We start from the raw sequence: 13,200 nt of genomic DNA, 5'->3' as shown, positions 1-13,200 counted from the left end.
GGGCGCGTGACAGGCTGCAGGCAGCCCGCGGGCTGGTGGGTAGGGGCTGGTGTGCGCCCGGCAGTCTCCAGGTTCCGGGCTGGAGGGGTAGCCCCGACCTTAAGAGATGGAAGAGCTGGGGCTGGAGAGATAGCATGGAGGTAAGGCGTTTGCATTGCATGCAGAAGGACGGTGGTTCGAATCCCGGCATCCCATATGATCCCCCGAGCCTGCCAGGAGCGATTTCTGAGCACAGAACCCCTAATTGAGCGCTGCCGGGTGTGACCCCAAAACAAAACAAACAAAAAAGGAGATGGAAGAGCTGGGGTCCGAGGTGGGCGCAATGACCTGCCGGGGAGGCAGAACGGGCCCGGCTGACCGTCTGTCCGTCTGTCCCTCCCTTCGCAGAGGCGGGGCGCCCTGGCGGCGGGCGCTGGGCGAGATCCGGCTCACCGTGCGCTACGTGTGTCTGCGGCGATGCCTCCGGGTGCTGGTCAACGGCTGCAGGTGAGGCGGTCGTGGCGGGGCGGCGAGCTGCAGCCCGGGGTGGCCGCGGGCATGCGTGGCCCGGCGGGGCTGCGAGTCTGGGGCAGTTCGAGCATCCACGAGCGTCCATGCGTCATGGCATCCACGAACAGGGAGCGCCAGGGAGGGCGACGCCCACGTCTGCAAGCAGCGCCCCTCGCCCGTTTTCTTTCCTTCATCACCCATGTTCGGGTTGGGGCCCACACCTGGTAGGGCTCAGGGCTTCCACCTGGCCCTGCTCCCAGGAATTTCCCCCTAGTTGGGGCCCGAGCGATCCATAGCACAGCGCTAGGGCGTTGGCCTTGCACACGGCCGGCCCAGGACGGAAGGTGGTTCGAACCCAGCATCCCATCTGGTCCCGAGCCTCCCAGGACTGATTTCTGAGCGCAGAGCCGGAGGAACCCCTGAGCGCCGCCGAGTGTGGCCCTCAAACCAAACCGAACCAAATGACTCCTAGGTGCTTGGGGGACCATATGGGGTGCTGAGGATAGAACACGAATGGGCAGTGGGCAAGGCAAGTGTTCTACCCACTCCTCACCCTCGGACAGCTTTTTAAGCGACTCTTTAGGCTTTTCTAAGACAAAAAATCACAACATCTGTGAACAGTAAGTTTAGGTCTTCTTTTCCATTTCGAGCTTCTCATTTCTTTTGTTTTGTTTTGTTTTTGTTTTGGGGCCACACCCGGCGGTGCTCAGGGGTTACTCCTGGATGTCTGCTCAGAAATAGCTCCTGGCAGGCACGGGGGACCATATGGGATGCTGGGATTTTTTTTTTTTTTTTTTTTTGGTTTTTCGGGCCACACCCGTTTGATGCTTAGGGGTTACTCTTGGCTACACACTCAGAAATTGCCCCTGGCTTGGGGGGACCATATGGGACACCGGGGGATCGAACCGTGGTCCTTTCCTTGGCTAGCGCTTGCAAGGCAGACACCTTACCTCTAGCGCCACCTCGCCGGCCCCTTAAAGTTCTTTTTTTTTTTTTTTTTTTTGTGGTTTTTGGGTCACACCCGGCAGTGCTCAGGGGTTATTACTGGCTTCGTGCTCAGAAATTGCTCCTGGCAGGCACGGGGGACCATATGGGACGCCGGGATTCGAACCGATGACCTTCTGCATGAAAGGCAAACGCCTTACCTCCATGCTATCTCTCCGGCCCCGGGATTTGAACTAACTACCTTAGGTCCTGGTTGGGCTGCTTGCAAGGCAAACGCCTCCGCTGTGCTATCTCTCCGGCCCCAGCCCTCTCGTTTCTTTCACTTGCCTAATCACTGCCTAGGCTTCCCAATCTATGTTGAAGAACAGTGGCAAGACTAGATGTTCTTCTCTTAGAGTGGATACGTTAGCGACATTGAGATACTTTCCTTCTCTTCCCACTTAGTTGAGTTCTTTTAACTCATAAACAGAGAAATGTTGTCTCGACAAATACTTTTTAATATCGAGATCAATGTTTTTATCTTTCATTTTATTAATGTGATACATATCCATCGACTTAACATTTGTTAAATATTCTTGCATCCCGGAATTAAGTTCCACTTGATCATAGTATGTGATGCTTTTAATTTCCTGTTAAATTCAGTTTGTTAGTGAACTGTTGAGGACTTACACATCCATATTCTTCAGAAATAATGACTTGTAGTTTTCTTTTTTGGTAGGGTCTTGTTGAGGTTAGTCCTCTGAGAAGTAATAAATTTATAGAATGGAATGGAAAGCATTCTCTTTAAAATTCTGGAAACATTGGAAAAGGAAAGGCATTCCATTTTGCTGAACTGTTTGGAAGAATTCACCCGCGAAGGTGAAGACCTTTTATGTTTGTAGTATCTGTTGAACTCCTCTTTTCTCATTTGCATCTTGCCAAAGGTTTGTCCATTTTATCTTTTCAAAGCACCAGTCTTTGCTTCCACTGATCTTTTTACTGTTGTTTTTAATCTTGATTTTATCTACTTCCTGCCTTGCTGCTGTGCTATCTCTCTGACCCCCTTTTATCTTCTCCTTTTGGGACACCAATTGTTCTTAGGTTGTCTTTCCTAATGAAGTTGAGTTCTATTTATTTTTCATTTATTATTTGGTTTTGGGGCCACATATGGTGATGTTCAGGGGTTACTTCTGGCTGTTCTCAGGAATCACTCCTGGCAGTGCTCAGAAGATTATACAGAATGCTACGGATAGAACCATATAGGATGTTGTTGGAAGGCAAGTAAGTGCCTTACCCACTGTACTATTGCTTCAGCCCCTATTTTCTTTTCTTTTCTTCTTCTTTTTTTTTTTTTAAATAATATCCTTATTTGAGCACCATGATTACAAACACAATTGTAGTTGGGTTCCAGTCATAAAAAGAACACCTCCCTTCACCAGTGCAACATTCCTACCAACCCTTATTTATTTATTTAAAAAAAAAAACAAAAACTTGTTCTCTCTTCTTTCATCTTAATTATTTCTAGATTTGTTCTTTCTGCATCTTATTTTTTAAATTCTTCATTTTCAAAATTCAAATTTTTTTCTAGTTTCACTTTCTTTGGTTATACACTCCTGTTCATTAATTTTATTTCTAACTAATGGAACTGCCTGAGCTTCTTTCTTTCGAAAAAGTGGAGTTTGGGACCAATCAGTGGTGCTTAAGGTTTACTCCTGGCTCTGTGCTTTAGGTGCTCTGGGGACCCAATGTGGTTCTGGAAATTAAACTAGGATTGGTCGTATGCATCTGAACCACTTTATTATTTCTCCAGTGTAGCGAAGTGACTCAGAGGTAGATCTTCTGCTTGTATGTGCAAAACCTTGCTTATTCAATCCCAAGCACCACAAAAAGGAAAAGGGAATGATAATTGAGTTTCTTTTCTTTTCTTTTTTTTTTTTTTTTGTTTTTTTTTTTTGTTTTGTTTTGTTTTGTTTTGTTTTTGGGCCACACCCGACGGTGCTCAGGGGTTACTCCTGGCTGTCTGCTCAGAAATAGCTCCTGGCAGGCATGGGGGACCAACCACCTTTGATCCTGGATCGGCTGCTTGCAAGGCAAATGCTGCTGTGCTATCTCTTCGGCCGATAATTGAGTTTCTTACAACTCACTGAGTTTTTCCATAATAGCTCTTTTGAGTTTTCTATCAGCTAAATTAAAGTTTTGCATTTTTTTGTCTCTGGAGAATTGTTTTTTTCTCGGGGGAGGGAAGCCCCACCCCAGTGACACTCAGGGGTTACTCCTGGATATGCACTCAGAAATCACTCCTGGCTTGGGGACCATATGGGACGCCAGGAGTCAAACCGCTATCTGTCCTAGGTTGGCGCATGCAAGCCAACCCTGCTCCAGCCCCAAGAATTCTTATTTTTCCTTTTCTAAAAAGAGGTAGTTTGTGTGTGTGTGTGGGGGACCACATGGTACTGGGGATAGAACTGAAAGCATCACACATGCTAGTCATGTGCACAACCATATGTGTTATCCCCTAGGCCTGTGAATACTCATTTTCTCTTTGGGCCACTTAATTTTCATGGTGCTTCCTCTGCTAGCACCTTATTTAACTGATTATTTAGTTGTGATTGAAACCACTCAGCAGCTTGATATTAGCAGTATTGCATTTTCTCTGAGGCAGTTTCTTTGACTGGGGCTCCCTCTGGATGTATTTAAGAACCTCATGTGCCGAGGTATGGACTGATCCTGTCATTGCACAGTTGCAGGTCCCAAACCTGAGAACTAGTGGTTTCTATTGGGCAGGGGATGGCTGCCCTGCTGCAGGAGAGAGAGGAGAGCCAGGCTCCTGTGCACTGCCAGCATGGGTGTCTCTCTGGGTACAGGTGGCATCTCAAGCCTTTCTTCTTCCAAGGGTGAGATCAGTGCTTGGATCCCTCCAGCTGTGAGAACCATCTACCTCCTTCAGATGCACAGACATGCAGTTCTTAGGTGTCCCAGCATCTCCAGCAAAGGAATTTTTGTGTATAATGTAGATGGAGTCGATTAGTGTCTCCATTACCCCAAGGAATTTCTGGGGTTGATGGAGAATCCCCACTGACCCAATGCTTAACTCTCCATTCTCTTCTCTCTCTCCCCCCTTCTCCCTCCACCCCCTCTTGGCTCCGGACTGACACAGGAACCTGACACCCTGTACCAGCAGTGGAGCTGACCCCTATGTTCGAGTCTACTTGTTGCCTGAGAGGAGATGGACGAGCCGGAAGAAGACCTCAGTGAAGCGCAAGACCCTGGAGCCCCTCTTTGATGAGACGTAAGGGAGTCAGGGGCTTGTTTGGCAGCAAGTGAGATGCTAGGAAGGGCCATGATTGGACAAGGCCATGTGGTCTTTGTCTGCAGAAGATATCTAGACTTTAGTGAGATACCAGGGCATCTGAGAAACTACCAGGACAGTTTCTCAAGGACAGAAGCCCGCTTTTGTACCTGCCCATCAGGGCTGATGAGTTCCAGATTATGAAACAAAAATACTTTCTCCTTCAACAAAACATTTTGGGCAGTAAAAGGATTTTAATCTGGGACCAGGGTGATAGAACAGTGGGTAGGGCATTTGCCTTATACACGGCTGATCTGAGTTCGATATCAGCATCCCATGTGGTCTCCTGAGCACTAACACGAATAATTCCTGAGTGCAGAGGCAGGAGTAACATCTGAGCATTGCTGGGTGTGACCCCCACACCCCCCAAAAGGAGCTGAGGCTATTTGAGTGCAGAGAGGTCAGGCTGAGGAAAGCAGGGAGCAAGCCCCAAAGACCCCTGAACAGTGACTTTGTAGTAGGGAAACATCTGGGTGTCTGTGAGCCAGTATGCATTTGGATTCTCTTCTACTAGTTGTATCTCCTGTTTGAAAGCAGCAAAGCGAATGAAACATGCTTGTCTTCTTTTGTTTGTTCCTTCCAAATGGTGCTTGAAGGGCCCGAGGTCACTCCTGAAGGTACTCAGCCAGTTAGGTCCATTGATCAGGACTCAGGCCTGGATGAAATGCTGCTTGAGCCAAGAATGCTGGAGCCACGGCCAGCGATACTCAGGGTCGGGACTGAACTCCCAAGACACAACTCTTTTTTGTTCTTGTTTTTAAATATTGTTAATTTTATTTTTTAATTATTATTTATTTGTATGATAGTTTTTGTTGAGACTTATCTAGCAAGATGTAAGAAGACAGAAAGGGAGAAGTGTGTGTTCAAGAGAGAAGATGAGCTTCTCCAGAGTGGAAATAGGCAAAGACAAGCAACGAGATACTTGTTCAGGAGAGAAGATGGGCTTGAAGAACAAGCTGAGACATAATTCTTAAGCAAAACAACATGCATAATCTTTCCTAATTTTTGCTTCCTAAAGATTTGAATACTTTGTTCCCATGGAAGAAGTACAGAAGAGGTCACTGGACATCGCGGTGAAAAACAGTCGGCCACTTGGATCTCACAGGAGAAAGGAGCTGGGGAAAGTGAGTGGGGGCCTCTGGGACTCAAGTGTTGCCAGAATTGACCTCATGGGAATCGGGAAGTGTCCTTGGGAAGTTTTATGTTCTGCTTTTTAAAGCAGAACTTTTACTGAAATGGAACAATATCGATATATAAATTAATCTGATGAGCTCTATTTTAACAAATGCAAGAGGCCAAATCTGTCATATTACAAATAATTAACATCTACAAGTAGCTAACAGAAATGAGCATTGTTTTTGCTAAATACAGCCCAGAGTGGAGCTTGGAACCCCTCTGATCAAGACTTTTGTGGTGCTGGGATTCCTCCACTTGAAGTGGAGGAAATCTTCATCTCAATCTGATTCTTTGTATTTTGCTTAGGTCCTGATTGACTTATCAAAAGAAGACCTGATTAAGGGCTTTTCACAATGGTAAGTATGGCCTTTAACTTTTTCACATTAAAAGGAAACCAAGTTCCTCAGCCAGTTTTCTGTAATCTCTTTTCAAAGTTCTTTGCTTAGAAGTATGCTTCATGGGGCCGGAGAGATAGCATGGAGGTAAGGCATTTGCCTTGCATGCAGAAGGACGGTGGTTCGAATCCCAGTATCCCATATGGTCCCCTGCACCTGCCAGGGGCGATTTCTGAGTGTAGAGCCAGGAGTAATCCCTTAGTACTGCCAGGTGTGACCCAAAAACCAAAAAATAAATAAATAAATAAATAAATAAAAATAAAAAAAGAAGTATGCTTCAGCCTGGTTGGTCTGCAATGGGGAAAAGTATTGCTTTTAAAGGCTTTAGGGTAAGGCCCGATGATAATATAGTGGGGTAGGGAGTTTGCATGTGGTTGACTAAGTTTGATTCTCTGCAATTCATATGGTCCTCTAAGCCTACCAGGAGTGATCCTTAAGCAGAGAGAGAGAAAGAGAGAGAGCTAGGAGTAACCCCTGAGCATTGCTGGGCGACCCCAAAACCAAAACCAATATACAAAGAATATTGTATACAATATTCAAAGAAAGGCTGTATAGGCTATAGCTCTCAAGAACCTGCCCTTGGTGTCAACCTACACAGATGGTGTTGCTGGTCACACAGAATTCAGAGTGGGTTAAGGAAAGGTACAGTGTCTCTGCCCTAACACTGCCCCACCAGTCCTAACCCAGATTTAAATCCACCTGTCTTACAGGTATGAGCTGACTCCAGATGGACTGCCGAGAAGCTGATGATCCCTAGACAGCACACCTTGATCATGAAATGTGTACATATGTGTGTTCTTGTAATTTCAATCAGAACAGCTATATACACACATTCAACTTTGGGAAGGATATTCCCTTGGGGGACTCTTCCCATTATACTTAGCCAACTGGGCCAGACAGTTCAAAGCAAGGCTGCAGAATGCAGTGCTAAGAAATGGCCAGGATTGGCCGTCTGGGAGTGTTACCTATTTCGCCCTCTAATATATATATTGGTTTTTGGGCCACACCCGGCAGTGCTCAGGGGTACTCCTGACTCTATGCTCAGAAATTGCTCCTGGAAGGCTCGGGGGACCATATGAGATGCCAAGGATCGAACCTGGGTCTGTCCTGGGTTGGCTGCATGCAAGGCAAATGACCTACGTGTGCTGTGCCTACAAAAGCTGTGCTTTGGCCCCAACTCTAATGACTTGTATGCAAAAAAGTTACTACATGCCTGGCAAGTTCTAGGAAAAGGTCAACCCATAAAAGCAAAAACTACTCTTTCAGCTGGATTGCATTGTTCAGCTCTAGAAAGAAATGGGAATATTTCCAGTTGGTAAACTGACCAGCACTTTGGTGATGATTTTTCACATCTGGTAGGTAATTACAAACCATCTTACTTAAGATATGCCAGAATACCTTGTGCCAGAAGTTCCAACCCTTGGACACAGAGGGGTGCAGGGCTCATATTCTCAGGCAGTGTTGTCTGAAACAAAGTGAGCCAATCCCAGAATATCCAGAGCTAACATAGCTAAGTCCTCTGGCTCCAACCTGCTGGGCCTGAGTGCTGGTTCTGGTACCTTATATGGATCTAAGAGTAATTTCTAAGGGCAACAAAGTTACATTGATACACCCACTGGAGCACCCTAGTATGGGATGACTGAAGGCCAAATGCAAGTCTCTGAACCTCCCAAGCAGAACACTGGAGGTCGTTACGGAGAGGACAGGTTTAGAAATTCCAGCCCCCCTTCTTCTGAGACAGCTGGTTGACCCAAATACCAAAAGCAAAATATGTACAAAATATTGTATATTTAAATGATGTCTCTTTTGCATTTCTGACTTTATAAAATCAAATATTCGCATTCCCTCTGATGTCCCTGTGCTGTGGCCCATCCATATCATCCACATCCCCTTTAGAGGTGACAGACAGAACCTGTGCCATCTGATTCTGGTCACCTTCCTTCACTCACACAGAAGGTACATCTTAAAATTTTTGTCATATTAGCCTTCAAAATGATATGAATGACTGTTTTCTATAAGACATTATTTACCCTTTAGACCTAACATGATTTGGTCTGTTTTATTCAATTTGCTTTATTCAAGTACAAATGCTCTAGTCCTGAAGTCTAAATGCTCTACCTTGTCTACCCAAATCCTATTTACCACCTACACAGACAACACAGGTTTCGGTCCTGTTAGGCCAGTCTACATGGAAATAACCTCCAAGCCCCAACACCTCTCATACCTCCTACCAATACCAATTATCTTTTGAGAAATTCCCTATTGTGTAATATTTAACCTCAGAAAATGTTAGGCACCTATGGTCATATACCAAAGCAACCTGCCTATATTGTGCTTGTTTTTTATTTTTTTGTCACACCCAGCAGTGCTTAAGGGTCATTCCTACTTCTACACTCAGAAATCACTACTGTACTCAGGGGACCAAATAGGATGACAGGGATTAAACTCTGGTTGGCCTTATGCAAGGCAAGTGCCCTTCCTGTTGTACCATCACTCTGGCCTGTGTTTGGTTATTAATGTTTGCTTGTGCTCTAACCTATAAGCTACCTGAATTGACTGTCAACCCCTATGACCACCAGACTGTGTAAAACACGTTAGATATTTATTGATATTTCTACTGACATTTATATTTCGCATGAAAATATTAAAATAAAATGGGGCAACTGGTGCCTGTTCTATCTACCTCACAATGGCCTTTTCATCTTTACTGGATAAGTGGCCTGAAAATAGCAAGTTACAATCTTTCTACTGAAATCTTTCTACTGAAAGAGTGTATCATATCATGCCTGGAATGTTAGCAACCACCAAAAGGTGGCAGACAAGCAAACTCTTCTCACTCCTCCTCATAGAACCGGTGTACACCTTTATTTTCAGTGACTGGAGGCAGCATCATTGTAAAGCATCATATCTCATTTGGAGAAAATCCAAAGCAAAGACTAGGAGTTGAAGGGAAGTATAAATTTAAAGAAAAAAAAAAAGAGTTCTAGCATGCACTAGACAAGAGACAAGTTCCATATCACCAGACATCATGGCTTCCAATAAGGACAAGGGATAGGTGGAAACCCCCAAACATGAGTAAAAACTGTGAGGTTGTTGCGGTGATAGAACACATGTGAGGTTTTGGCTCAGGCACCACACAGCTCCCCCAAGCATGTCCATGTAGCCCCCACAACAGTACAAAAACATTTGCTTTGGAAACTGGTTACAAAAATTGCTGCTTCATATTCCTGCTTCTGTTCTGTATTGTAACTTGTGGTATGGGAAGGAAAAGTAGCACATTATGCCCAAATTGTTGCATTCAGTTAATAGGCTATGAATATAAAAATCCAAACTAAAAAATGGTTGGAATTCAACAATAGTTTTAGCAGAGTTGATGTATACAAAACAAATAGTAAAGGCATACATGTGTTGACTGGATATGTGATACCAAGCCAGTCAAGCACATCTGCTCTCTCAAGATGTGGACTTTCTACTTTCCTGCTGGTCTGTTGTGTACTAGGGCTCTCTCCATCTTTGGGAAGTCCACTCTACTGAGCATGTTACTCTTTACTCTCTCTTTCTTATCCCCTTTCTACCCTTCCTTAGGACCTCACATAACCTTTTTTTTTTTTATTTAAAAATTAAGGGGCCGGAGAGATAGCATGGAGGTAAGGTGTTTGCCTTTCATGCAGAAGGTCATCGGTTCGAGTCCCGGTGTCCCATATGGTCCCCCCGTGCCTGCCAGGAGCATGGAGCCAGGAATAACCCCTGGGCACTGTCGGGTGTGACCCAAAAACCACAAAAAAAAAATTAAAATAGAAAAATAGCAATGTAATCCTCCATTCCTGCAACAGGAAAATAACATTTTATGAAAAGACCACATACTATTGAATACATCTGTTCTCCAGGGAAAATTATAGACTATTAAAAATGTTATAGATCATTAAAAAAAAACCTAGCCAAGAGGAGATCTATGCTGTATTGAGAGTTAGAAAACTCAACACTTGATAGCAACTTTCTCCACTAATTTAATGAAAGCCAGTGACAGACCTAATATGGGGTATCTGTGTGTATCAATAACAAAGTAGTAATGCAGAGAATGGCAATGGGTCAAAGTAATAGAAAAGGGAATCCAGTAATGGACCTACATACAAATTTTTTGACAAAACATAAAGGAGAAGAAATAGACTTTCCAATAAACAGCGTGAGTCAATTAGATATCAATGTGGAAAAAATATAAAATGGAACATTACTTATTCCACATTAAAATGTCAACTCCTAGTGCTTAGATTAAATATGAAAAGCAAATGTATACAATGATAAGATACTATCAGAAGTTTTCCTGTGACTAGGAAAAGATTTCATGAAACAAACTATACATTAAATATACATCTTTATATTAAAATTCAATGCTTTTGTTGTTATTTGGGTCACACCCAGTGATACATAAGGATTATTCTTGGCTCTGCATTCAGGAATCATTACTGGTGGTGCTTGCATGGGTCATATGGGATATGTGGAGCAAACTTGAGTCAACTGTGTGCAAGGCGGATGCCCTACCTTGCTGTACTATGTCTCCAGATCCCAAAGTTAGATTCTTCTGTTTACAAAAAGAAACCAAAGGTAAATTAAAAAAAAAAAAAACAACAACAATGTAATGGGGCCAGTGAGGTGGTGCTAGAGTTAAGGTGTCTGCCTTGCAAGCGCTAGCCAAGGAAGGACCGTGGCTCAATCCCCCGGCGCCCCATATGGTCCCCCCAAGCCAGGGGCAATTTTTGAGCTCTTAGCCAGGAGTAACCCTTGAGCATCAAACGGGTGTGCCCCCCCAAAAAAATTAAATTAAATTAAAAAAACAATGTAAATGACATTATTAATACATATATTGGCAAATGACTCTTAGGAATCAATGGGAAAGATAATAGAAAAATGAAGACACATTAAGCACTTCTCAAAAAAAGAAATGAAAGTATCCAATAAACAAAGGAAAAGATTATGGAATTGAACATTAGAACCAGAATAGCTCTACACACTATGCTAAAAGACAAAATCTGACTTCTCAAAGATTGGTCACAATGTGATCAGTGTCATGTGCTGCTGCAGGAATACAAAGAGGCAAAATAATTTTGAAATGATTTAGCATTCACTTCCTGGAGTTGCAAATTCCCTGTCAAAGTTACCACCCTGAATACCACGGTGGCTCCATGGTATAGAAATATCCATAGAAACTGGCCTATCCCTAGACACAGTCCCTGCAGCAACATATACAGCATGTTCCCCTGGGGCCCAGAAACTTTGTCTCTAATAATGCATTCTAAAAACTTGAATGTATGTGTACAAGGATCCATGTACAAAAATGTTAACATCAGCAATGCACAAGAGACAAGAGCCAGAAGTAACCCAAATTCAAAGTGCAGAACAGAGGAGAACAATGAAACTACTGGCCACAAAGCAGGAGTGTGAAAAAGAAGAGAACTTCATATATGATTCCACTTTCATAAAGTTGAAAACAGGCATACTACTGTGTAGTAAACTAATAGATGTTTACTTTAGGCATACACACAATGGAGACAATACTTTTTTTTAAAAGACAAGAAGTGATTAATATGAAAGCCAGGAAAGGTTACCCTGTGAGGAAGTCTTTTGGGATGTTGGCAACAATGTTTGGGGTTCTTTTCTTGGGTGTCCACTTTATAATCACTCTTGACATTGATGACTATTTTTAGCGGGTGTTATATTTCATAATGAAATTATTTGTGAGGGCAGGAAGACAGCTCAAAGGTCTAGAGTACATGCTTTGCATATGGGAGTCCTGGTTTAATCCCTGCATTGCATGTGCTTTCCCCAGCAAGAAGCTGGGAATAGCCTCCAGGATCACTGGACATGGCCCAAAGCAAAACCACTCATGAATAATGTTGCACTGGTGAAGGGGGGTGTTCTGGTTATGACTGTAACCCAAATATGATCATGTTACTTAAATAAAAATATATTTAATAAAAAAACCATTCGTGAAATAAATTAGGAACATCCAGCTATTAAAAATACAAACACACGGGCTGGAAAGATAGTATAGAAGGAAAGGCACTTGCTTTACATGAACCAAACCATGTTTTTAATCCGTCATACCACATATGGTACCCCAAAATCCACGAGAAGCCACTTTCTGAATACTAAAATACTTTTTCCAAGAACCAGAAATAGCACCTGGGCACTGCCAAATGTGACCCAAAGTAAAAATATAAACAATACAAATAAAAAACTATATTCAAGGTGAAAATCTTGAGTAGCAATAAAAAAGCTAAGAATACAACTATAAATTGAATTTACTTATAGACTAAAATGACTCAAAAATAGAGAAGTCAACAAAAAAAAATGTCCCCTAAATAAAATCAATAGAAATGAAGTAGATAGAGGCAGGAGAGATAGCACAGCAGTAGGGCATTTGCCTTGCACACAGCAACCCAGGATGGAAAGTGGTTCAAATCCAGCATCCCATATGGTCCCCCGAGTTTGCCAGGAGCAATTTCTGAGTGTAGAACCAGGAGTAACCCGAGTGCCACCGGATGTGGAAAAAAAAAAAAAAGAAGAAGAAACGACATAGATATTATCTATAATTTGTTTAGAAGTCCTGAAACAAGCCCAGGAGGATTGCTCAATAACAGGCTGATGAGACCACCCCATATGGCCTCAAGAGAGAGTGAAGGAGAGACAGACAGAGGGATCCTGAAACATAACAAGAAAACACAGAAGAGCTCACTGATGGCACGTCGACAGAGATGAACTGACCCTGTTGTGCACATTTCGACACTGGTGGCATCTTAAACCACCCAGAACTCGCTGATGGCACTTCAACAGAAGTGAGCTGAACCCATCCAAGAAGGGCGGAGCCAG

General features: G+C 43.4%; 1 protein-coding gene across 1 annotated transcript in view; it reads left to right on the top strand.

The window, feature by feature from the left end:
• The window catches only part of ESYT3 (extended synaptotagmin 3), a 41,752-nt gene extending 34,647 nt beyond the window's left edge, over positions 1–7,105 (top strand). Inside the window, exons 19-23 of the mRNA XM_049775246.1 lie at positions 388–486; positions 4,571–4,702; positions 5,781–5,886; positions 6,245–6,294; positions 7,044–7,105. Coding sequence (XP_049631203.1) covers positions 388–486; positions 4,571–4,702; positions 5,781–5,886; positions 6,245–6,294; positions 7,044–7,080 — 424 coding nt within the window. The 3' untranslated portion in view covers positions 7,081–7,105. The remainder of the gene's footprint in view (positions 1–387; positions 487–4,570; positions 4,703–5,780; positions 5,887–6,244; positions 6,295–7,043) is intronic.
• The last annotated feature ends 6,095 nt before the right edge of the window (positions 7,106–13,200 follow it).

The sequence above is a fragment of the Suncus etruscus genome, chromosome 6 (genome assembly GCF_024139225.1).
Source record: "Suncus etruscus isolate mSunEtr1 chromosome 6, mSunEtr1.pri.cur, whole genome shotgun sequence".
NCBI lineage: Eukaryota > Metazoa > Chordata > Mammalia > Eulipotyphla > Soricidae > Suncus > Suncus etruscus.
The sequence above is the reverse complement of the archived record's forward strand: the minus strand, read 5'-3'. Positions and strand labels throughout refer to the sequence as shown.